General features: G+C 34.3%; 2 protein-coding genes across 3 annotated transcripts; one reads left to right on the forward strand and one right to left on the reverse strand.

The window, feature by feature from the left end:
- Positions 1-234: 234 nt before the first annotated feature.
- On the reverse strand, positions 235-4,334 carry LOC122020964 (isocitrate dehydrogenase [NAD] catalytic subunit 5, mitochondrial-like). 2 transcript variants are annotated; one of them, XM_042579026.1, is made up of 8 exons: positions 4,188-4,334; positions 3,632-3,828; positions 2,170-2,490; positions 1,881-2,042; positions 1,720-1,794; positions 1,126-1,235; positions 984-1,056; positions 235-743 (listed from the first exon to the last, which is right to left on the reverse strand). In XM_042579026.1, exons 2-8 carry the CDS (start codon positions 3,800-3,802, stop codon positions 552-554), a joined length of 1,104 nt encoding a protein of 367 aa, XP_042434960.1. In that variant the 5' UTR covers positions 3,803-3,828; positions 4,188-4,334; the 3' UTR covers positions 235-551. The 2 variants fall into 2 exon arrangements, with proteins under 2 accessions (XP_042434960.1, XP_042434961.1); XM_042579027.1 differs by lacking the exon at positions 4,188-4,334 and adding an exon at positions 4,046-4,168.
- A 3,338-nt stretch (positions 4,335-7,672) lies between these two features.
- Positions 7,673-9,967, forward strand: LOC122019018 (zinc finger MYM-type protein 1-like). The gene is made up of 4 exons (XM_042576529.1): positions 7,673-8,069; positions 8,120-8,638; positions 8,882-9,192; positions 9,860-9,967. The coding sequence occupies exons 1-4, from the start codon at positions 7,673-7,675 to the stop codon at positions 9,965-9,967; spliced, it is 1,335 nt and encodes a 444-aa protein (XP_042432463.1).
- The last annotated feature ends 17,238 nt before the right edge of the window (positions 9,968-27,205 follow it).

The following is a 27,205-nucleotide window of genomic DNA, read 5'->3' on the forward strand; positions in this document are numbered from 1 at the left end:
TAAACATATGATAAATACGTGAACACTTCTGAAAGAAAAATGACAGTTCAAATACAACAACAAAGGAAATATATGATAGATTAGTTTAAAGATGGAAGTATGTGAAAAAACAAGCAATTAACCCTTTTAAGAATACTCAATAAGGCCATTTTTTTGGAAGACTGAAGATTTCATAACAAATCCTCTCATGATTGGCATGAGTAATTGCAACACTCTTAAAATATTGCAACGAGCTAGTGATAAATGCTTTGAAATGTTAATATATGCAACCCAGGGAACTGGAAAGATTCATCCAAACATCATTTGAAACAATAAAGTTGAACATGAAGGGAAATCTCGTGCATATTTTTAAGTTGATTATGAAAGTGTTACCTCACCGGAGGAAAGTGGAATGTAAACGAGGAAAAATCTCAAAGAGTATTATTGATATAATAATAATAATAATAATAATACTAATAATACTAATAATAATAGGGTGGGGGTGCACCTCATGACTGCCTCCAACCAAACTTTAGAAGAATTGCCTGAGAAAAATGGGAATCATGCAATCCTTAGAGATGATCACATACTGCTTTGGTAAAGTCTGTCGTCGATGAACTTCCACCAAGATCAACAGTCCGATACTTTCCTTCCGCAATAGTACTAAGTATAGCATTATGAATTTGGTCAGCTTTGTCATTTAAATTCAAGTGTCGTAGCATCATAACAGAACTCAGCAGGAGGGCCGTTGGATTTGCAAGATTCTGGAATAATGGATTACAAGACAGATCTATCATCAAATTAAATTAATAAAGATGTCATTGAACAAGGTGGCTGAAATGACAGCTAAGGTACAATGGATTATAAGTGAATAAAAACAAGTATCATAGACAGTTAAGTTGAAGAAAAAGCCTTCCGACTACCCATACATGGTGTCCAGTTCAGAATTTTGATTAATTAATTCGCAGATAAGATACTGAATAATAGATATAAGAAATTGATACCTTGCCAGCAATATCAGGGGCTGAACCATGAACAGCTTCTGCTAGGGCAATGCCACCTTCACCAATGTTGCAACTAGAACACAGCCATTAAGATATTAGTTCACACTGAAAACATTGACCTGTAAAAGCAAATCACACTCACCTAGGGGTTAAGCCCAGACCTCCAATTAGGCCTGCACAGAGGTCACTGATTATATCTCCGTATAGATTGGGCATCACCAGTACATCAAAGAGAGAGGGATTTTTCACAAGCTGTCACGTTTAAGTAGACTAAACAACATTAGAAATCCCAGAGTTTCATGTGTTAACTATCCTTCTAGTTTATTAACTAGTGAAACAAAGATTTCATTATGGATTATGCGGGTATCTCAGCCAACAGGTTTTGGCTAACTCATGATTTCATATAGCTACATCATTTCCTCCTTCAGAACCTATAGGATTAACAGAGACTATTGAATTAATGAAGATTATTTATATTTAAAAGAGATTTCTAGTTCCATGAGAAGTTCAGGTTCTGGGAAAAATTTATTCCAGACACCCTGCTAAGATTGAGTGCTACTATGGTTAATGTCAATGAGCCAATTTGTCATGGCCTAATCAAGGATTCCATACAATGTCGTTTGTAATTCTTTAGCTAACCAAACATAGTAAAAGAGATGATGATGGCAGAACCATATGATGAAAAGGATCACAATAATATTATAGTGAAAGGTTCTGATCCCTCATCAACACATACCATCATACAGCAGTTGTCAATTATAACTTCCTCATAAGTTATTTCTGGGTACTTTTCTGCAACCTCTCGGCAACACTGCAAGTATCAACTGAGAAGCCTAAGATCTGTGACCCAATTTAGGGCCTGGAAATTCTATGTACAAATCTGTGTATCTAAAGTACCTTGAGAAAAAGACCATCAGTCTTCCTCATAATATTGGCTTTGTGTATAGCAGACACTCGCTGGCGGCCATTTACTTTTGCATAATGAAAAGCATACTCTGCCACCCTTAAGCTTGCTTGTCGAGTAATAATCTTCAGACTTTCAACAACACCTCTTACAACCTAGAATTGTGTAGAAAACTACATCATGAACCATCAATTAATCATATCATACGTAAGAGTAATATCATCTATAAATCATACCACAAATAAGAGAAATGCTAATCTATATTTCAGCTCGAAGGCGTACCTGGTGTTCAAGGCCACTATACTCTCCTTCTGTATTTTCACGGATGGTCACAAGATTCACACCATCATATCGTGTTTTATAGCCTGGAAGGCTATAGCAAGGTCTAACATTGGCATAGAGGCCAAGTTCTTTCCTTAAGGTGAGATTCAATGAGCGGTGACCTTTTCCAATAGGGGTAGCCATAGGACCTTTCAATCCAACCCTATTTCTTCGAACTGATTCCAGACTTTCCCATGTGAGAAAGCTCTCTGTTCTTGGATCTACTTTGTCACCCACAAAATGTTCCTCCCATTCTATTGGAATTTGTGCTGCATTGAACACCTGGAGTAACATAACCAGTTAAATAAGCAAAGTTAGGTCTGAACAATCATGCCATGCTTTCAGTGGTCATGATATTAAAGAATGGTGTAAAGTTCATATCTTCTTAATTTTCTTTTATATTTAATCCTTTTGCTTTCTGTATTTTTTTAATTATTTCCATATTATCATCTTAACACCAGGAAGTCACAAATGAAAGAAGATCTCCAGAAGAATGGATGAAATTATCAACACAATGATGAATTTAAATCAAAAGCATAATCAATGGTCACAACTTGGATGATTTATATTTGACAACAAAATTCTAGCTATTTATCTTGAAGTGGAATCAACAAATGGCAATACGAAATATATGGCAAGTATGAAAATTGGAAAACATGAACATTTCTTGTCATCAATCTGAAACTCTAAATATGCTATGAGATAGTTATACTTGCATTTGACTCAATCATACTAGATAGTCTACTTGGAAGATATATATAATTACTAGTATGATAAAATTGTCAAGAGCATTTTTCCTATGATTTTCAAATGTAGTTAATGTAGTTTAGTTTAATCAAACCCTTATAGTATCCTGCTCGTATATAATCATAAAGGAGTCCAAAAATTGACTCCAAGATGAAAATTAAGTCATTTATATATAATTACGATGTATGTCGTATTGGATGGATTAAAGGTCGTTCACTTCAAAAGAAATAAAAGGCAGGCACAAGCATAAAGGGACCAACATATAGTGATATAATTCCATTAATGCCTGCATATCAAAGAACACAGATCACAAATGACATGAGTGATATAATTCCATTACATACAAAATTAAGTTTACTGCTGGAGGCCAATGGTTTTACAACTATGCCGCAAGCAATTTTATGGACAATCAAGCTAAATTAAGAATAGCATCTAAATAACCTTATTGCAATTTTTTTTTCTTTTCTTCTCTCCAGCAAAGGTGAAGAGCGGAAAGAAAAGAAAACTCTCAATTAGGCGTAAAATGAAATCAACTTTCAAGCAATAAATAAATTAATTTGCTAAGGTAGACATGAACAATCTAAAATCCATCAATTCTTAAATAATTTAGATAGAAAGCAACAAAGCAAGAGTAAGTACTATACAGAATGACCTAAGTAAGATCCACTGAAACTACCTGCTTAACAGATTCAGCAATCTCAGGTCCAATTCCATCACCAGGAAAGAGGGTAGCACGGATAGATTCGCTAGGAGAAGCAGCAGTTAAAAACGATTGTCTCAAAGCAGGAAAAAGCTGATTCGGAATCTGGTTAATAGAAGTCCTCTCAACGAGCCGTCGAAGCGCCATCGGTGAAGGTGCCTACACAGATCAACCTGCATCACGAAAGGCAACCATTTCTGAGAAGTCTTTACGCAACGAATAAAGACAACCATATCACGGACACAATATACGAACAGAAAATCAACTTGAGAACGGCGAAGAGAGAAATTTGAAACATCACGTCAACTACCCAAGGAAAAGAAAGGCAACGTCGAAAAGAACATTCAGATAACTCAAAACCCTAAAGAGACAAAGACAGCAAACTCAGACCTGGACAGTTCAACGAAGAATGAGAAACAAAAAGCGCTGCAAACTACAGGTGGTCGATCCACAGTTTACTTCTAAAAATACGAACAAATAAACAAGAGACAGAAGAGATCTAGTAGAGATCGGAGAAGCGAAAGAAGCTGACCTGCGTTCTTGCACCAAAAATTGATCGAATATTGTTCCTGACGCTAAATCTAAACAGAGAGGAAAGCGAAGAAGAGACACGGATACCCACAACGTCAGTTTTGGGTTCGGCAGAGGCCCGTCAAGTATATTTTATTCCAAATTTTAAAGTTACTTAATTAATCTATCGTGTATTGTGACGACTGATTCGGTAAAATTTATATAGGTCGATAAATCAGAGTCCATTAATTTAATATTAAGATAAAACAGAAAATGTTCACAGTAAATAATTTATCAATTAAGTATTTTTAATCTGTCTGTTAAAATAAATTTATTCGTTAATTTATTGAACCTAAGACTTAAGAGGGTATTTGATTAAATGATGAGAATGACTATGGGTATAGATTTGATAGTAGGGTGGAATGGGAATAGGAATAGAAATGAAACTCATTAAGTTATATGAGTTTGGTTGATTACCATAAATCTAGTAATCATTCCCAAAATATTATTCCCAAACTCACAATCCAAACACTATCTTTTACTATCATTCCATTTCCTCATTCTTAAACTCATCAACCAAACACCCCCTAATACTTGATGTTAGAAAAACTGAAAATATATCTTACCGTTGAACTATTGTCTCAAGATGAACGACCCATTGTTGCCTTTATATCATAACATTTAAGATGTTTAATAGCTAGAGTTGCAACTGTAACCTCTAATATACATAAAAACACAAGATTAAAACATATAATAATTCGTAGTGATCTCTCCAGATAAAGTTGATCGCTACTTGACGTCGGAAGAACAATCACAAATGAAATTGAAAAGTCCTTCGAGTTTCACGAGTCAAATCTCTTTTGTCCAAATGTTCTTCTTTGCCCACCGTCCAAGGGCGGAGGCATATACTAAGGGACCCGGGCTGTAGCCCGAGTCCCAATTTATTATCTAATTATATATATATAATTTAAGTTTTACTTTTCTTTTATTTTGTGTATCATTGAATTTTTAGCCCGGTAGCCCATGCCCAACCCAGCTCATGTCCTGTTTAATTTCTAACCTAATTCTTTTGCCCTCTTGAATTAAAGTCCTTCGAGTTTCATGAGTCAAATTTCTTTTGTCCAAATGTTCTTCTTTGCCCACCGTCCAAGAAGGAGGCACATACTAAGGGACCCGGGATGTAGCCCGGGTCCCAATTTATTATTTAATTATATATATATAATTTAAGTTTTACTTTTCTTTTATTTTGTGTATCATTGAATTTTTAGCCCGGTAGCCCATGTCCAACCCAGCTCATGTCCTGTTCAATTTCTAACCTAATTCTTTTGCCCTCTTGATTCTATCATTGGGCAAAACAAGATTTGCAATCATGTTTTGTCCGCCCAATTTATTTCCATGACATTTTATTTTTTAACAAATTTAAAACGAAACTTAAAACAGTTTATTTCCATGACATTTTATTTTTTAACAAATTTAAAAGGAAACTTTAAAAAAATAAATTGTAATTAATATCCCTAATTCCTTTTTACTCTTTGTCTATTTTTTTCCTCCCTGTGTGTTTCTTGTCGCCGACTCATTACTCCTAAGATTCTCATGATTGCTCCTCCGTGACTCCGATTTCTTTAGAGTTCCGCTGATCCCTCTTTTTTCCTCTTCGGTGATTGCTAGTTTGCTTCGTGATTCTTATTGCTCTCTCTCTCTTGATTGTTGCACGCCTGCATAAATACGACGTTGCAATTGCTCCACCGATCCTTACCCCTCCTTTTCTCTTCCGTTGTTGCTTCGTGATTACTACTGCTCTACAATTTCTGTAAGTATAAATAACTGTTATCTCTGTTTTAATCTTCAATTAAAATGTTTTTTATTTTACTTTGATAGCTGATTCTAAATTCCCAAGTTTTTTTTATCACAGCTAATTGAAATGCATGCCTAATCAATAACCTAATTATAAGATTAAAATGCATTCTTAAATCCATCACAGTTAAATGTTTAACCGAATCAAACAACTAGTTTGAAATGTTACAATAAACGCAAAATGGTTTGCTTTTATTTGTTTGCTTAGTTTCACTTTTTAACTTTTATTCTATTAATTATTTATTATCTACTATGGCAAGAAATACTAGTAATGAAATGCATAAATATGCATGATTAAATGCTTAATCAAAGTTTTTAATACAATGTCGAAATTAATTAAAGATTCTTTTACTAGATATACACCAAACATTAATTTTTAATATGTGATTACGCTTAAGAAAGGGACAACATATTTCTATTTTTTTATTAATCTTTTTCTTATATAGAATTAAACCAGTTGATTTCTTAATTATTTTTTACTTTAAATAATGTTGAATTTTTAGCTATTGCAGTTGATATTGAATCTATTTAAGAGAAAGTGAGAATTATATTAGAAATCATTATTTAAAATTCATAAGATTTTATCATGTCAAAATGGGTTTATCCTAGGTTATTTTAATGTCAAATCAAGAGAGAAAAGGGGGAAATAATATTCTATCATTCTTTAAGCCAAGAATTGATAATCCTTCATCCTCCACATGTATAAAAAAAATATTGTGACATTTCATTTCGTATAGAACGTGCAAGTCGATTATTTTGTATATACCGTGATGGACGATTCCACCGCTTATAATTGAAAAGAAAAGTTACAAGAGATTTTTCAAAAGGATACGTTTTTTCCACTCGGATCTCTTCCGTTTGATCTATTTTGTCCGGATCCTCCTTTTCTTCCCAATAAAGGGAAGGGTTTTTTTTTGTGGATCCCGCTTGTTCCTGTTTAGTCTCCTTCCTTTCGAAAGTAGTTTCTACATCGCTTTCTTCCTCACTTTCTCTCCTTTCTTCCATTTCGTTTATTTTATTAGTAACAATAGGTGACGGCATTCTGCCTAAATAGTAGACACAGGTGATAAATAAGAGAATACTAATGATTCGACCCATAGAATTTCTCAATTCTGCCATACGGTACTCGTACTTATACCTATTCGATCTAAGAGGACCAAGACTAATACATCCATTTCTAATGAAGAGTTCGAACCTCCTTCTAAATCTCAAAGAGTTGAGTTTGATGAAACTTCACTTGAACGAGATCTTAGATTGCGTATTCCCATGTGGAGACATCTTGTTAATCATCGTGATGAAATTAGATGAGCTTATATCAAAATGGGGTCATATCAACCCAAATTGCAGGAGTACCCACGGTCTGAATCAGGAAAGCAACATCGTTGATTTCAATATACATGGTTTAAAAACTTTCCATGGTCAGAGTACTCTCCTTCAAAGGATGCAGCATTTTGTTTTCCATGCTATCTTTTTGAATTAAGTGAAGCACAACAATCTGCATTTACAATAGAAGGGTTTAAAAGTTGGAAACGCGTTAATGATAGAGCCAAGTGTGATTTTTTGTCGCATGTGGGAAGTTATAACTCAGTGCATAATAAATCTGCAAAATCTGTTGTTGATGTGACGAATGTAACTCAACATATAAATAAAGTTATGAATCGAGAATTTTCTGAACAGATTCAAAAGAATCGATTAAGACTTGCGGCAACAATTGAGAGTGTCCGTTGGCTTAGTTTGCAAGCATGTGGATTAAGAGGTCATGATGAATCTTCATCTTCCCAAAATTGTGGTAATTTCATTGAGAAGCTAAAACTTTTGGGAAAATCAAATGCTAGTATTGGCGATGTAATCTTAGAGAAAGCACTGGGAAATGCAAAATATACCTCACCAGAAGTCCAAAAAGAAATCTTGCATATTATTGGTAATAGAGTCAGAAACAAAATTCGTGCTGAAATTGGAGATTCTAAGTTTTGTATTTTGGTGGATGAAGCGAAGGATATATCTAACAAAGAACAGATGTCTATAATTTTGAGATTTTTTGATGCTCATGGTTTTTACGGGAGCGTTTTTTCCAAATTGTGCATGTTCATGACACCACAGCTGCAACACTTAAGAAAGAAATATGTGATGCCCTCACCAGATATAATCTAAAAATACACAATATTCAGGGTCAAGGGTATGATGGTGCTAGCAACATGTGTGATGCTTTTAATGGATTGCAAGCTTTATTTCTTAAAGATTGCCCCTATGCATATTATGTACATTGTTTTGTCCATCGACTCCAACTAGCGTTAGTTGCAGCTGCTGAAAATGAGATCTCTATATGGCTTTTCTTTTCAAATTTGACGACTATTGTTAAACTTGTTACATCTTCGTCCAAACGCAATGCCGAGTTACAATCTGTTCAAGTAAATGAAATTGCACGTTCTGTTGTTGCTGGTGAACGCGAGACTAGACGAGGAGCTAATCAGATTGGTACTTTGCATCGACTAGGAACTACTCGTTGGAGCTCCCATTTTGATTCTATTTGCGACTTAATAGATAAGTATAATGCAACTATTAATGTACTTGAAAATATTATCACTAATGGTTCCACTACTTCGATGCGTGGGGAAGCAGGTGGTTCCTTAATAGTGATTAAATCTTTTGATTTTATTTTTATTTTGCATTTGATGCATAAAATTATGGCGATCATAGATTTACTTTGTCGTGTCTTGCAATAAAAATCTCTTGATATCGTAAATGCAATGGATTTGGTCTCTACAACTAAAGCACTTCTTCTGACATTGAGAAATGATGGTTTTGATATTCTTCTTTCATATGTCAAATCATTTTGCACAAGATTGGATGTTGATATACCAGAGATGAGTGCTCGTTATAAGCATTCTAGTCGTTCATGCCAGCAAAAGGATGCCATCACAGTTGAGCATCACTTTCATTATGATATATTTAATGTTGCAATAGATTTTCAATTGGAAGAGTTAAACTCTAGATTCAGTGATGAGACAGTAGAACTTCTTATGCTTAGCTCTGCTTTGGATCCAAAAGATAATTTTAATCGGTTCAACATTGATAAGATTTGTAATCTCGCTGAGAAGTATTATCCTAAGGACTTCACTGAACAAGAAATCCATAATTTGAGATGTCAGCTACAACATTATGAGCTCAATGTGGTTTGTCATGAAAATTTTCAAAAAATGTCCACTATCTCAGAATTGTGTCAAGGGTTATTTGAAACAAAAAAAAATACAGTACTATAATTTGATCGACAAGTTGATTCGTCTAATTTTAACTTTGCCCGTTTCTACGGCAACTACAAAGCGTGCATTTTCAGTTATAATGCATGTTAAAACAGTTCTTTGTAATAGAATGGGAGAAGATTTTCTAACAGATTCTATGATTATCTACATTGAAAGAGAGTTTACTTCAAGTATTGATTCAAATTATATCATTGATGAATATTATACTTTGAAGAATCGTAGATCACAACTTCGATAATGTGTATGTATATATGGATCATAAAATAATTTTTTTTACTTTGTGAGTTATCTGTGCTAATTAATTTTTTTCTATTGTTATTTAAGAAGTTAATGGTGTGAAAGTTCAACTGAAAACTACAGCTGGAGCGCAATTCAAGTGGTTGGTTGATTAGATACATTTTCATGTTTGTCCCATTACCTGCTATATATTTCATTGGCCACTCAACCTTTCAAGACTTTTTATTTGTTTGTGTTTGCTACACCTAATATTTTGGATTAATGAGGTGAGATTAGTTTTCCTTTTTATGTTATTGAACTTTATACCGCTAACATTTTATACTTGTCCTCTTGTGTTTTGCAGGATTCGACCTACAAATACTTCGAGATCATTACTGTTGATGCAGCTCATAGTATCATTATCCGCAATGATTCAAGGATTAACTCCAGAGTTACCAAGTTGCTTTTATAGTTACCTTTTGTCTAGAATTTGATGTGATTTCAACTCAGAATTTTAGTTGCCTATTTGATGTGCTTGTCTAGTCCATAAGTTTTATGATTCTACTCAAATTTAGACTTCTATAAATCTTTTAATAATTTATATTTTTTTATATTTTTAGTATCTATCATTTTCCTATCTAGTTGATGAATGAGACAATGAGTGTTTGTATAGATTTGGGTTAAAGTAATAGATACAAGTTATAGTTGTTCTATTTGTCTTGTAAAAATTAGTTTCTAAAATATTTTTGTGGGATAATATTATATATTTTTCTTAATATTTTTTAAAAAATATTAAGAAATTTAATGACGAATATTAAATTTCATCGCTAAACAACGAATATTAAATTTTACAACTAAATTTAATGATGAAATCAAATTTTCTTTACAAAATTCATTAGCGATCAAAAATTTTATGACATATTAGTTTCTAATAATTATTTGTTCATGTCTAATGCATATATATAATTTTATTTTTCGTTAAAAATTTTTAGCCCGGATAGATTATAGTTCCTAGCTCCGCCATTGCCACTGTCGCCTCCACTATGCACACACTGATCACCCTCTTCATCTTTTCTGGATTGCTCTTGGACGCTTCAATATATAAGAAGAAAGCATCGGTTTGTAACCGATGCTTTGATGCCATATAATGGAGGAAGATGAAGGTGAATGAACACCCCTTCATCTTCCTAACTTTGCAACTAATGCAACATCCAACATTTGCAACTAATGCAATGTCCAACATCTCCCGCTCGTCCAAGTCAATCCATAAAGGTTATCTAATCACATAGATCATGTCAGTCACATAGACTATAAGATAATCATGTTACAAGGTCAAAGTCAAACATTAATTAGTTACAAAGACCAAATAAGTCACATACACTATATGACGATCAGGTCACAAATACCAGAGCATCAATTAATTAGTCACAAAGACTAAATAAGAACATTCATTCCATACATTAGGGAAAATAGTTCGTACGACAGCAAACACATTGAGCATTCATTACTAAGAAAATTGTTACAACTTACATAGATGCTCTATAAAATGAATCAGAGACATCAAAACTTTCCTTTACCCGAGATTAAATTATTTATATCAATATGAATACCTCTAATCCCTCATAATAACTATTATGTCAAATGCATATTCAACATCTCCAATTAATATAATTATTCATAATTACATTTTATGTACTGAACTAAAAATATAACTGGTACCAATGAATAAATATCACAGATGTAAATCAATTTTAATCTTCTTTTTTAGCTAGAATCTATTCATTCTCATCAGTCATTTTCCTAGTTATGCTCCATAGACCGAATCACCCATAGCCAATAGAAAACATGCTAAAGTAACAGATACTGATCAGAACTTCAAGTAGACAACTGAATAGTCACTTAGGATAAGATTGAGATTAACTTATAATCTCAAGGGTCTCACACAGTAGAGAAGCAGAGATTTATTCTCCTACTACCCTTCTTGTCGCCATAGCACATGTGGTATGAATCACATGCTACGATGTTACTCTCTTTACTAAAAAGAGCGCATGTTTTTTCCAAAATTTAGCATCGTATAGATTTCGATCTACACATACGTAATGTCTAATCCTGAATTCAACATATGAATTCCAATCTGGCCTTAAGCAGAATCAATAAATGGTGTGTTCATTTACTCTGATTATTACATAAATGATCTCATCTTGACACAATTATCAAGGCGACCTTAACTTATGGATATATCTCTATTCACAACTACATAAGTTGTCTTATAAGCAATGATCTTACCTCTATTTATACTTAACAAACAGAGATGATTGCCCATGTGAGTGGACCAATCTCAATCTGCCAACATGTTTATCAAGACTTTTATTCGAATATACCAAAGACATATACACTGAATAGATTATGACATTTTTCATTTATTAAAATATCTTTATAATAAGTTACATTCTTCGAAGTCCCAAAGATTTCATATGTCCTTAAAATAACTCTTTAGGCAATGACTTAGTAAAAGGATTTACAAGCATATAACATGTTGTTGGTTGCTACTCGGAAAACCTAGAGGTTCCACTGTACAAAAATTTTGTACAAAGGTCTGAACCTTTTCCTAGCTACCATGTGTTCTTTTAAATTAAATTTTGGATCGCCTGCGGAACTTAACACGTTTGATCCAAAACTTAATCTATTTGTTCTTTTAGGTTTTGACTTGGATCTCCTGCGGAACTTAACACGTTCGACCCAAGTCTCCTTAAGTTATTAATTCCATTAAATATTAATTTCCATAAAAGGTTCCCAGTACTGACGTGGCGAGGCACATGACCTTCTTGGATATGAGAGCAACCACCACCGACTAGACAAAACCTTTAATAGAAAGCTAATATTTAATTTCCTAAAATAACTTTAGGTTAACCAAAGAGAACAATCAAATCACAAGGAAAAGAAAGAAAACAAAAGAACACAACTTCGAAAAACATATTCGAAATACTAGAACGTAAGCCTCTTGTATTTGGTATTATTTCCATAAATAACTAGCATGATGCGGAAAGAAAAATTACTAGTTATACCTTGTAGAAAAACCTCTTGATCTTCTACCGTATTCCTCTTCTAACCTCAGACGTTGTGTGGGCAACGATCTTCCGAGATGAGAAACCACCAAGCACCTTCTTCTCCTCCTAGCTAGGTTCGGCCAAAACAAGAAAGCTCCACCAAGGAAGAAGAAAAACACCAACCAAGCTCTAAGAGATGCAAGCTTCCTCTCCTTCTTCTTCTTCTTCTCCAAGTAGTATCCGGCCTCCACAAGACCTCCAAGCAATAGAGAGTTTCGGCCACCACAAAGAGGAAGAAGAGAAGAGATGATGGCCGGCCACAACACCAAGGAAAAGAGGGAGAGAAAACAATAGAGGTTGTATCTCATGAAGGCACCCTCACCCCTTCTTTTATATTCCTTGGCCTAGGCAAATTAGGAAATTTAATTACAATAAAATTTCCTCAATTTCCTTGACATAATTTAATTTAGAAAAATAAAACAAATTTTCCAAATTAAACTTCAATGGCCGGCCACATCATTGGAGAGCAAATTGGACAAGTTTTAATCAACAATTAAAACTTCCTAATTTGTTTCCGGAAATTTTAAAAATAAAATTTCTCTTTAAAAATCTCTTCATGGTTGATAAAAGGAAATTTCTATAATTTTAATTTTATCAACATGTGGATAATTTTTAAAGAGAAAATAAAATAACTCTCCAATCTACAAATAAGGAAAGAGATCTAATCTCTTTCTTTAATCTTTTGTAGATCTTTTACAAGAGAGATATTTTAATTTTAATTCTCTTTAATAAATTAATTCTTCCACATAATAAAAACTAAAATTAAAATCCCTTTTAAATTTAATTTGGCCGGCCCCCACTAGCTTGGGTTCAAGCTAGGGCCGGCCACCCAATTTTATACCTAGGCCGGCCCTAGCTTGTTCCCAAGCTAGCTTGGCCGGCCCCTATTGTGTGGGTATAGAAGGTGGGTATAGGTGGGTATAGAACTCTATAAATAAGAGGCTACGATAGGGACCGAGAGGAGGAATTGGTTTTGGTCTCCCGATAAAATTAAGCATCCCGTGTTCGCCCCGAACACACAACTTAATTTTATCAATAATAATTCATTCCACTAGAGAATCATTATTGAACTACCGCACCAATCCCAAATTATATTTTTGGGCTCCTTCTTATTATGAGTGTGTTAGTCTCCCTGTGTTTAAGATATCGAATGTCCACTAATTAAGTGAGTTACTGACAACTCATTTAATTAATTTCTTAGTCCAAGAGTAGTACCACTCAACCTTATTATCATGTCGGACTAAGTCCACCTGCAGGGTTTAACATGACAATCCTTATGAGCTCCTCTTGAGGACATTATCAACCTAGTATCACTAGGACACAGTTTCCTTCTATAATCAACAACACACACTATAAGTGATATCATTTCCCAACTTATCGGGCTTATTGATTCATCGAACTAAATCTCACCCATTGATAAATTAAAGAAATAAATATCATATATATGTGCTTGTTATTATATTAGGATTAAGAGCACACACTTCCATAATAACTGAGGTCTTTGTCCTTTATAAAGTCAGTATAAAAAGAACGACCTCATATGGTCCTACTCAATACACTCTAAGTGTACTAGTGTAATTATATAGTTAAGATAAACTAACACCTAATTACACTACGACCTTCCAATGGTTTGTTCCTTTCCATCTTAGTCGTGAGCTACTGTTTATAATTTATAAGGAACCGATAACATGATCTTCTGTGTGTGACACCACACACCATGTTATCTACAATATAAATTAATTGAGCAACTACATTTATCATAAATGTAGACATTTGACTAATGTGATTCTTATTTCTAGATAAATATTTATACCAAAAGCTAGGCTTTTAGTATACACTCTAACACATGTAGGGATATACTCAAGAACTATCTTTTTCTTGTCATTAATATCCCTTACAAAATTATACTTAATTTCTATATGCTTGCCTTTGCTGTGATATCTGAGATCTTTGGAAAAGGCTATAGTAGCTTAACTGTCATAGTACAGTGTAACATAACTCCCACTGTGCTCAGAAATTTTAGATGCTTCAGAAACCTTTTTGACCAGACAGCTTATTGTACAACTGATGCACAAGTCACACAACTTCCATTGTCGACAAGGCTACACAAGCGCAGTCATATAGCTTCTATTATCGACAATGCTACAAAAGACAAGCCACACAACTTTTATTGTCAACAATGCTACATAAGCATGCTTGTTGCTATTCCATGAGATGGCGCCACCATTCAACAAGAAGGTATAGCCAGATGTGGATTTTTGTCAACAAGGTCCCTAACTCAATCTGTATCTATGTAGTCACTCAGGCTCATCTTAGATATTTAAAAATAGATACACAATCTGTTATCCTTTTAAGGTATTTTAATATCCTATTCATCGCTTTCCAATGTCTTGATCCTGGATTTGATTGGAAACGACTAATTAAGCCAATAACATAGTTTATATCAGGACGAGTACACAACATAGTGTACATTAAACTACCAATAACACTGGCATATAGTTTTTTTCTTCATTTCGACTATTTTCTTAGAAGTCTTGGGGTATATACTTTTGCTCAAAATAGTATCTCTTGCTATAGGTGTCTGTTCAATGTTGCAATCTGACATATTGAGATGTTATAGCATCTTAGTGATTTAAGTTTCTTGAGATGAACCCAAAAACCTTTTAGATCGATCTCTAATGATCTTCACTCTTAAGATGTACTTTGCTTCTCTCATATCTATTATGTTAAATTATGATGAAAGCTAGGATTTGACTTCTATCACATACTTTATGTCACTTCCAGCTATTAACATATCATCAATATATAATGATATAATAATAAACTTTCCTTTTTTCCTTTCTTAGGTAAACACAATGATCCTCATTGATCATTTCAAAATCATAAGACAAAATGACTTCATTAAATCTTATGTTACATTGTTTTGATACTTTCTTCAGCTTATATATAAACTTCTTAAGTCTATATATACTTTATTTTCTTGGATTTCAGCAATATAACCTTATAGTTGTGTCATATAGATTTTTTCATCAAGACTACCATTAAGGAAAATTATTTTTACATCCATCTGATGTAATTCCATGTCAAAATTTGCTACTATAGTTAGGATGACATATATTGACACAAACTTCACAACTGGGGAGAATGTCTCTTCAAAATCAATACCCTCCGGACGGATATATCCTTTTGCAACTAAACGAGCCTTGTATCGATTAATCAAACTATCTACTTTCCTCTTTATCTTGAGAATCCACTTATTCCCAATAGCCCTTCGGCTTGAAGGAAGATTGACTAAATCTCAAACTCAATTCTTTCTCATTGACTTCATCTCCTCATCCATTGCAATTTTCCATCTTTTTTCTTACTGAGCTTCTCAAAGCTTCCTCAACTATCCGAGGTTCCTCATCGTCAACTGGAGAATCATCAATACCTCATTCTCAATGTCAAACCTTCTCCGAGGAATAATCTGACAACTATTTCTTCGTAGGTTAGACTGTTGAGAAACTAACTCATTTAGTGGCAAATTACTCTCACTATATTAACTAGATTCAGGCATCTCCTGATTTGTTGATAAAGAAACATTATTCTCCTTCTCTATCTCATATAGTAGAATGGTCTTATCAACTTCACCTTATGTTGAAAATTTAGTTTCAAGAAAAATAGCATCTCTTGACTCTATTTCAGAGATAGTTCCATCTTTGTCGCTCTCCAATGAAGACATAACCCTTAGAAGTCTCAGAATTTCTTATAAAAATACACTTCTTATCTTTGGCTCATAATTTTTCATATTCGTGAGTCTTATCATGAACATAGGCAGCTAACCCCCAAGATCTCAAATTACTCAAATCCGATTTTCTACCTGTCCAACGTTCATGTGGGATAAATGGAACTGACTTTGAAGGTACTTTGTTAAGTATATAGACCGCAACTAATAATGCATCTCCCCAATAGGAGATTGATAAATTAGCTTATGTCATCATATGCCTAACCATTTCAAGAAGAGTCTTATTTCTTCTTTCAGCAATCTCATTTTACTGTGGAGTTCTAGAGATAGTTAGCTATCTAATAATCCCTTTCTCATTATACATTATCTTGAACTGATCATACAAATATTCATCTCCATTATCAGTGTGCAAGGTTTTAACCTTACGTTCCAATTGTTTCTCAACTTCATTCAAGTAACGAATGAAGCAATCTAATGCTTCATATTTGTTAGAAATCAAATACACATGACCAAAACATGTTTAGTCATCAATAAATGTAATGAAATAAGAACTCCCATTTCTAGCCTTCAAATTCATTAGACCACAAATATCCAAATGAATTAATTGTAATGGTGATTCAACTGTAATAGCCTTACCAAATAGTTTCCTAGTTATCTTTCTAGCAAGACAATGCTCACATATAGACAAGATAATCTTAGCATTAGTGCCTAAAAGGCTCTCCTTAGCTAATCTATTCATTCGTTCTTGTCATATATGTCCTAGTCTAGCATGCCAAATTTCATCATTAACATCAGCATTACTAGTAAGAGTAATATTTGAAAAATAATTCTCATTATTATTTGGTTCTATATCAAGAACCATAAAACTATTTGTTACATAATCATGCATAATTAACACAGAGTTAATTCAAAGTTCCACACAACGACTATAAAAATTTACACAATAACCTAAATCAAGAAGACAAATGATGGAAACCAGATTCCGTCGAATCTCAGGAGCATATAAGACATCATATATAAATAAGGTTCGTCTACCACGTAGGTTGAGCTTGCAAATGTCAATTCATTTTACTTCAATTCTTGCATTGTTTCCCACATATATCCATTTATTGTCAGTTGGTATCTGACGGTACTGCACATATGTAGCTTGATCATGAGCTATATGGTTCGTTGCTCCTGAATCTACAATCAACAAAGGATAAGAATCAGTTAACAACACTGTACTTGCAACATAATGCTCATGGAAAGAATCTAGCTCAGTATAATCCCAAGCAAAATGACCCTTTTTGCCACAGTTATAGTAAGTCAACTTGTTCTTAGGTCTTTGTCCATATTTCTTTTCTTTCTTCTTAATTTGGTTTTTCGCAGCAACAGCACTAGCCCCCTTTCCTTTCTTAAATCATTTTTTCTTATTCTTGGAACCAGAACCTTCATCTACAAAAGCTTGACCAGAAATCTTTGTAGATTCAATCCTCTCCGCCTCAAGTTCAATGTGGCATGAGACATCATGAAAGTCTTGATACTTTCACTATGAGTCAGATTCTGTTTCATCATTTCCCAAGAATTAAGAAAGGAACGGATAACTGTTGGAGCAATCTAGTGACCCTAGGTTTTGATGTTTGGGTAAAGGTTTAAGTTAGGTTTATTATTATATTTAATATGCATTATGAGTGTACAGGATACAAGTATAATAAGGAAATTCCAAGTGTGATCTTAGCAAAGGAGGAAAGTCAAAGGATGAGTCTTGGCGGTGTAAGTCTAAGCATGTAATATTGACAACGTAAGTCTAAGTGGGACTTGACAATGGATGAAGTCCTGGAGGCACGACCTCTTGGCAAAGGAAGATCTGACAATAATGACAAGGCCGATGGAAGCTTCAGAAGGCAAGACGTGAATGATGGAGAGTCATCCGAGGGATACAAGGTTGATGGAGGGGGCTAGAAGGCTAGGTCTAGGTTGGTCAGGCGAGGACGAGTGCTGAGTGAATGTACTCGGGGGTTAAACCTAGGATTAGGGTTTTACTATAGTGTTATTGTAACAGTACTGTAGCATTACTATAACAGTCGACTGGTGTTTTCATCAGTCGACTGGTAGCTGATTGTTCGCTTGTAATGGTCAAATTTCACTTATGACCAGTCGACTGGTGGCGGGAAACATAGCTAGGTGTTTCCTCCCGAGCTCTATTTAATAGAGCTCGGGGTGCTTGGCCAAGGTTGACGAAAATAGAAGTGGTTAACCCCTATTAGAGTCTCCAAGGTCTTTTTAAGTGATCAAGAGCTTGTGCGAGTTTGTGGTTGGTTTCTCCACCCACAAGGAGCTACTCGAGCAAGCCAGAGGTTTTTCCGGGAGTCATCCACCGATGGATTGAGATCTTCCACCTTATGGACAACTGTGGAGTAGGAGTTTTATCTCTGAACCAAGTTAAATCAACGTGTTTGGTTTGCTTTCTCTTGTCAGTATTTATTTTTGTGTTCCGCTGTGCATACTAACCATTGTAGGAAGCAAACGTTGGGTGAGTCATTATTCACCCCCCTAGTGGCGTCAAGGTCCTAACAATAACTGCCTAAACCTATTGTTCATCGGTTCATCCATAAATTGATTTATAGTCTCTAGAACTTCTTGTTCCTCAAGAACGTATTATATCTTGAGATGTCATATTTTGTAGTTTTTCCTATATAATTTTTCTCCTTTATTGAGTTTAGTTATGATGTTCTTAGTTGTCATAATCTACAATAAATAAGCACATTATTTATTATTTCGATGTAATTCATATGCATGTAATTAATTATTGACTCACTGTAAATTAGAATTAGTTTACAAAATCATGTGATAACTATGTTTCCACTCATCATTTGTATGTGTCAATCTAATCAACATTGATCAATTATATTATACACATCCCATCAAATGAACTAATCATATATTAAAATGAACTAATCATTTTCACATGAACTAATCATTGAATATGAACGAATCATATATTAAAATGAACTAATCATTTTCAAGTTTGTTAACACATAACATAACTCTGTTCGTATATAACGACAGAAATTATTACATGACTCAAATGAGCTAATATTGTTTGTACATATCGATAATAAACAAAACATTAATAACATAGATAAGCTAGCATCACTCCTACTAGGATAAATGCTACTGTAGTGGGTAATTGTATCCCATTCATCCCAGACTCAACGATGGCATGATCAACTTCAGAATCATCATTTAGATCCATGTTTAGATTCATTTCTGGATCTACTATACACTCTTCTGGATCTTCTTCTGATTCCATGAGATCCATCTCTAAATCCTCGACGAGATCCATTTTTGGATCCTCCTCAAATTCTTTGAGGTCTATTTCCACAAGATTTGGATCCTCTTCATACTCTGTAGGATCCATTTCTTCGGGATCTAGATTCTCTTCAGATTCTTCAGAATTCCATTCCAATTGAAGTAACTGTCGTCACATCTCTGAATATGAGATGTGCCCTTCAGAATAATCCTATATTTGGTGTGATATATCACTGAGATGTTCTAGCAATAACTGAACAATAGTCCATCGTTTGTCTTTGTCCTAGACTGGGTATTCTTCTCACTTGAGTTTCTAGAATATCCGATCGAGCCGATTAATAAGCCAACCAACTCCGCAATACGGGTCATATTCCAACTCTTTGATCTCTTCCTAAAGCTCATGTTGTCATTCATAGCGATCAGTCATCTTGTATATTGTTCGTGATATATAGAATTGAAAATAATGATGTTAGTACAAAATTGACAAACCAGTAACAAAATCAGTCAAATTCAATTCCCACATATACATGGAACAAATATATACAGAATACATAAGTAAATATGAAAAATTAATTTTCTTTATTTGGGAAGTCTCGATTGACTGACACATTGGATCTGTCGATCAGAAATTCAGATCTTAAGCTTAGTCGATTGTCCTTGTTAGAACTAATATAATTTGGACAGGGATTTCTAACTTATGTTCTGTTATTATTTAAACTGATTTAAGTTAATCTCAAACTTATTAATCAAACTTAGGTTTGTTTGATCAATCCAATGCATATTAGGTTAAATCTGACCCATTAGAATAAATCTAATTAATCTTTTTGATCAAATCTGACACAATAGAACTAATTTGGTCATCTTTGATCAACCCAACTTGTGAAATCAAATTACCCCAATTAATTCAACAATAAACTGATCTGGTTAAACTAACCAATGGTTTGAACCAGATCTAGATATTATTGAATCAAACTGGTCTGATTAAACTAACCAATAGTTTGAACCAGACCTGGGTTTGATTGGACAAGCTGATCTAGTTCAATTTTCAATTAATTGAACCATAAATTAATTAAATATGTATTTATTAATTAATAATACATTTATATATATATTTAATTAATTAATTAATATATTTAATTAAATTTTAAACCTGAAAGGTACTGTTCACGTATGGTTTGTTCATGTTTTTTTTTACTTTTAATCAATTGAATCAATCGAATAAAATATTTTTATGTATTTTGAGAAAGTTTTTTTCTTTTTATTTAATAAAATTTAAAATTTCTCAGAACACATAATTATGTTTTTATGGATCAATAATAATTAATATTGTTCATAATCATTAATCGATTACTTAGATCGATTAAAAATCTATTTAATCGATTATAACGGTATTTGAATAGATTACACCAATCACCTACATAGATTTACTATACTTCGTTAATTTAATCGATTACATAGATTTTAAATAGATTAAGATCTATTTTAATCGATTAAACTTCTTCTTCTCTTCTCTTCTCTGTCATGATCGCGACACTCTCTTCTTCTGTCGCGACGAACACGGTTGCTGTGACTGTCGATTGTCGGCCTCTCGACGTGGTCGCCGACACTCTCCGGCCATAGAAGCTAATAGTCAGCAACCTCTCAGGGCTCGACAACTACGGCATATTGCGACCCAGTCGCAATCTTGCCTAGTGACGGTAGCAGAGATATTTTCATTTCGATGAAGAGATAAGTTGAATGCTTAGGCATCGCTCTGATACCATTGTAGCTTCTAATTTGCATGAAACATAAGATTAAAATATGTAACAACTCACAGTAATCTTTCGAGACGAACTTGGTCACTGCTTAATGTCAAAAGAGCGATCACGAATGAAACTGGAAAGCCCTTCACGTTTCACGACCAAATCCCTTTCATTCAGATGTTCTCCTTTTCCCACCGTTGCCTCCACTGTGCACACACTGATCACTCTCTTCCTCTTTTTTGGATTGCTCTTGGATGCTTCAATATAAAATAAGAAAGCATCGATCCAATGCGTTGATGTCATATAATGGAGGAAGATGAAGGTAAATGGGCATCCTTTCATTTTTCTAACGTTGCAACTAATGCAACGTCCAACATAAACAAGCTAAGCTTTTGAATATTCAAGTTCATTTGCTAAGGTAACCAAGCCAAATCGAGTTGAGTCTAAAATGAATCAAGCCTTTGAAATAATTGTTCAAGTTTGGTGTGGTTTATTTTTTATGAGTTTAAGCTTAGTTCAAGCTTGGCTTGAGTTTAATTCATTTAGATGTTATCGAACTCTCAATTCAAGTTTGGTTTGAGTTTGGTTAGTTTAGATATTATCAAACTCTAAATTCAAATTAGTTTCTTTGATTGTTTAAAACTTTTTACTTGTCTGATTTATTATTGAACTTGATAATTCAAACTTGTTTGTTCATTTTAAAAAATTTATTTATTTATTTAGTATGTTGATAAGAGTTTTATTAATGAGCATGGTTCACAAATGTATTCACGAATATAGTTCATAAATATTATTCACAAATATTATTCATGAATATTAATGAGTTGAACATATGTGTTGGACCCCGTGGTTGTTTTGATATGATCAACCAAGTTAGGATGTGTCCTGTTTTGTTTTAATCACTGTGTCTAAGTGTGCAGGAGCTTAGGAATGTAGGAAGTCGAGCGGAATACACAACTGGCGAGAAGGACGACACGAGAAGGGAGTCGACGGGCTCGGTGCGTTCGAGGAATGAAAGAGTTATGGAAGAGTACACCGATGGACGAGAAGAACGTATGCGATGTTCGAGGGACGAGAAGCCGGAGCGGAAGCCTGCTCGAGGAGAACACTGGAAATTGGGTTCGGGTGAGTCCTATTTCGGTTGGCCGCAATCACCCAAGCGATCGGAGCTTTGGAAGAAGAAAAGGAGTGAAAATAAGCTGGAGCTATTTATACGCTGCAGCATTGAGGGCACCCTCCACATTGAGGGCGCCCTCCATAGCATTGAGGGTGCCCTAAAATCAGTCAAAGTGATTGTTTCGCATTTGGATAAAACTTTATCCAAATGCCACGCTAGAGGCGCCCTCAAGCCGAAGATAGAGTTTCCAGACCCTATAAAAAGAGCCTTGGAGCTAGGGAATTGATCATCAACTCTTGTACTAACTTCCTAGCAACTACTTAAGCTTTTATCGTATAAAAGGTTTCTTCGCCTTTAGAGAAGGAGATTCTGACTGAGCTTTTCAACCGCCTTGGATTAACAACCACCTACGCTGTAACCAAGTCAATCCCTGAGTCTCTTCTTTAATTTTATTCTTTTATTTTTATTTATTATTATTGCACCTTAAGAGTTGAAAGAACGAGAAGAGTATTTTTTTTGTTTCAGGCAATTCACTGTTGGTTAGTCCTAGGAAAACGTACCGGTTCCACTGTACAAAAAAATTTTATATAAGTGTCGAACCTTTCCTTAAATAACATAATGTGTTCTTTAGAAGTTAAATTAGGAATCACAGACGGAACTTAACATCATTGATTCTAAATTTAACTTATCTGTTCTTAATGGTTTAGATTTGAATCGCAAGCGGAACTTAACACTATTCATTCAAATCTACCTAAGTTATTAATTCCATAAATATTAATTTCCAAAATTGGCTTCCAGCACTGCATGGCGAGGCACATGACCTTCTTGGATATGGGAGCAACCACCACCGCCTAGGCAAAGCCTTTTAAGAAAAGCTAATATTTATTTCCTTAAATAACTCTAGGTTAACCAAAAAGAACAATCGAATCACAAATTCGAAAAAGAAGAAAACACAAACTCGAAAAAAAAACTATTTCGTAAACTCTAGAATCATATGCCTCTTGTGTTTGGTATTTCCATAAATAACTATACAAAGAAACTAGTATGATGCGGAAAACAATTACTAGTTATATCTTTCTTTGTAAGCAAAATAATCTCTTGATCTTCTACCGTATTCCTCTTCTAACTTCGGCCGTTGTGTGGGCAACGATCTTCCGAGACGAGAACCACCAAGCACCTTCTTCTTCCTTCTAGGTTTCGACCACCACAATTCTCCAAGAGAAGTAAAGGTCCAGTCACCACCACCAAGCTCCAAGGGATGCAAGAAACAAAACCTCCTTTCTCTCCTTCTTCTCCTAGCTAGAACCGGCCACCATCAAGAGCTCTAAGAGGGGTTGCCGCCGGCCACAAGAAGAAGAGAAGAGGGAGAAGCTAGGGTCGGCCACCAAGGAGGAAAAGAGAGGAGAAGAATAATAGAGTCGTTCACCCATGAAGGCACCTCTACCTCCTCTTTTATAATTCTTGGTCTTGGCAAATAAGGAAATTTAAATAAAAACTTCCTTAATTCTTTTGCCATGAAAAGAAAATTTTATTTAATTAAAAATAATTTTCTCTTCTCAATTTACAATGATCGGCCACCTCTTTCCCCAAAACAAGGAGAGTTTTAATTAAAACAAAAAATTAAAACTTCCTAATTTGTTTCCAGAAATTTATAAAAAATTTTTCCAATAATTTTTCCCTTCATGGTGGTTTGTAAAAAGGAAATTTTATAAATTAAAATCTTTTTTTTAAACATGTGGATAAAAAGAAAGTTATCTCTAAAAATTAAAATCTCTTTTAATATACAAATAAGGAAAGATGTCAAATCTTTTCTTAATCTTTTGTAGAAACTTATAAAAGAGAATATTTAATTTTTAAACTCTCTTTTAAATCATGAACATGGTTAAAAAAGGAAAGTTTCCTCAAAATTAAAATCTACCTTTCAATCTACAAATAAGGAAAGATTTCAAATCTTTTCTTAATCTTTTGTAGAAAGCTATAAAAGGAAAGATTAAAATTTTAAACTCTCTTTTAAAAACATGAAATCCACATAAGAAATAATTTTAACAAAAAATCCCTTTTTAATATGATGTGGCCGGCCACCTAAGCTTGGGCTCCAAGCTATTGGCCGACCACCTTAAGACTCAACCTTTAGGCTTGGCCGGCCCTAAGCTTGAGCTTCAAGCTTAGCTTGGTCGGCCCCTATAGGTTGGGTAAGAAGGTGGGTATGTGGTGGGTATAAATCTCTATATACAAGAGGCTATGATAGGGACCGAGAGGAGGAATTAGTTTTGGTCTCCTGATGAAATTAAGCTTCCCGTGTTCGCCCCGAACACACAACTTAATTCCATCAATAATAATTCATTCCACTAAAGAACTATTATTGAACTACCGCACCAATTCCAAATTACATTTTTGGGCTCCTTCTTATTATGAGTGTGTTAGTCTCCCTGTGTTTAAGATGTCGGATGTCCACTAATTAAGTGATTTACTGACAACTCATTTAATTAATATCTTAGTCCAAGAGTAGTACCACTCAACCTTATCGTCATGTTGGACTAAGTCCACCTGCAGGGTTTAACATGACAATCCTTATGAGCTCCTCTTGGGGACATTATCAACCTAGATCACTAGGACACAGTTTCCTTCTATAATCAACAACACACACTATAAGTAATATCATTTCAAAACTTATCGGGCTTATTGATTTATCGAACTAAATCTCACCCATTGATAATTTAAAGAAATAAATATCAAATATATGTATTTGTTATTATATTAGGATTAAGAGCGCACACTTCCATAATAACTGAGGTCTTTGTTCCTTTATAAAGTCAGTATAAAAAAAATGACCTCTAATAGTTCTACTCAATACACTCTAAGTGTACTAGTGTAATTATATAGTTAAGATAAACTAATACCTAATTACACTACGACCTACCAATGGTTTGTTCTTTTCCATCTTGGTCGTAAGCTACTGTTTATAATTTATAAAGAACCGATAACACAATCTTCTGTGTATGACACCACACACCATGTTATCTACAATATAAATTAATTGAACATCTACATTTGGTATATATAAATGTAGACACTTGACCAATGTAATTTTTATAAATGTTTATACAAAAGCTAGGTTTTTAGTATACACTCCAACATTCACCCCTCCCCTCTTGCCAACCCGCTGTACCAATAAGTGGTATCAGAGTCCAAAAGCCTCAAAAGGACTAATCGCTATCTGAAGCAACAAAGATCAAGACAATGGCCGGTGCAAGTATTCACCCCTCAAAATTCGACGGAGACTTCGCAATATGGAAATGCCGAATGGAGGTATTTTTTAAAACAGATTTCGATATTCTATTAACAATGAAATATGATTTTGTTGCACCTATAGATCAGCAAGGAGCCGAGAAAGAAGAACATCAGTGGACGAAGAAAGAGCAAGCCGATTTCGTGGCGAACGGTAAAGCAGAGTTCCATCTGTTCAGCGTCCTACTGCCCCAGGAGGTCAACTGAATCGGCAGCTACATCTCCGCCAAAGATATCTGGGATAAGTTCCTAGAGCTCCACGAAGGTACTTTAGAAGCGAAGTTAGCAAGGTGGGACATCCTCCGAACTCAGCTAACAAATCTCCGGATGAACAATGGTGAAATGGTAGCACAACTCCAAGCACAAATCAAGGAGCTAATAACTCAGCTAAACAATCTTGGAGAATCGGTAACAAACCGAGGTTCGATCCGGTATGCGCTCAACGCCTTCCCGAGAACTTCAGAATGAGCATCCTTAATAGATGCATACTACATCTCTAAGGACTTTGAAGTAAGTACACTAGAAAATCTATTTTCTACTTTCGAACTTTACGAATCTCGAATCACATATTCAAAAGACATAGAAAAGACAAACCTCAACATTGCCCTAAAGACAAGAACGAAAGATCAAGAGTCCGAGATATCTATCGATGAAGACGAAATGACTACTGGTAAAAAAAGTTCAATAAATTTCTTAAATCTAATATGTTTAAATCGCAGTCAAGAAGGCATCAACGAAACAAAAGGATGGTCCATTGCTACAACTGCAATGAAAAAGGGCATATCAAAGACGACTGTCCAAAATTAAAGAGCAAAGATAAGGAAAAGAACAATAAACCAGCTCGGTCCAAACATAACCTCAAAGCCATGAGGGATGATTCATCATCCTCCGAATCTGAAGTCGACGCATACGCCGGACTAGCCCTAATGACAATCCATCAAGAAGAAGATGAGACCAACTCATAGATGAGCATAGATGAAGGGGGAGGATCATCGGAAGAAAGTAACAATGAAGAGGGAGCATTAGCACTTACGGTAAGTGAGGTACGTACTCTTTCACCTAAGCACTCTTTTAACTTCATTAAAGTACTTTCAAAAGATTTAGTAAAAATAGAAAAAAGAATGATGAGTTAACCAGAATGTTAGATAACTTGAAATCAGAAAATAAAAAATTAAAATTACAAATTGAAAATTTGAAAACAGATACATGTTGTCAAAAATCAAATAATTTTCAAAAGTCAAAACTTAAGATTTATGGAAAATTAAACTGGTACATTAGAAAACATTAAGGACAACTTAGAAAAATACCTAAAGGATATGTACCCCCCAGATATCTAACTAACTCAGTAGGAAGAAACCTCTATTGGGTTCCAAAATCATATCTAGATTAAACCTTCTGCTAATCAAGACTTTCAGAAGAAATTAAATGTTTAAATTCCTTA

Source organism: Zingiber officinale, chromosome 9A (assembly GCF_018446385.1).
Source record: "Zingiber officinale cultivar Zhangliang chromosome 9A, Zo_v1.1, whole genome shotgun sequence".
NCBI lineage: Eukaryota > Viridiplantae > Streptophyta > Magnoliopsida > Zingiberales > Zingiberaceae > Zingiber > Zingiber officinale.

Bases quoted from the DNA above. Each gene is read 5' to 3' on its own strand.
- LOC122020964 (XM_042579026.1), bottom strand. From the start codon at position 3,802: ATGGCGCTTCGACGGCTCGTTGAGAGGACTTCTATTAACCAGATTCCG. The intron at 2,043-2,169 runs GTACGCCTTCGA...ACACAATTCTAG, and splicing joins ATAGTGGCCTTGAACACCAG to GTTGTAAGAGGTGTTGTTGA. The intron at 1,795-1,880 runs GTACTTTAGATA...TGATACTTGCAG, and splicing joins CTGATGGTCTTTTTCTCAAG to TGTTGCCGAGAGGTTGCAGA.
- LOC122019018 (XM_042576529.1), top strand. From the start codon at position 7,673: ATGAATCGAGAATTTTCTGAACAGATTCAAAAGAATCGATTAAGACTT. The intron at 8,070-8,119 runs GTTTTTACGGGA...ATGACACCACAG, and splicing joins GAGATTTTTTGATGCTCATG to CTGCAACACTTAAGAAAGAA. The intron at 9,193-9,859 runs GTTTGTCATGAA...TGTGTTTTGCAG, and splicing joins AACATTATGAGCTCAATGTG to GATTCGACCTACAAATACTT.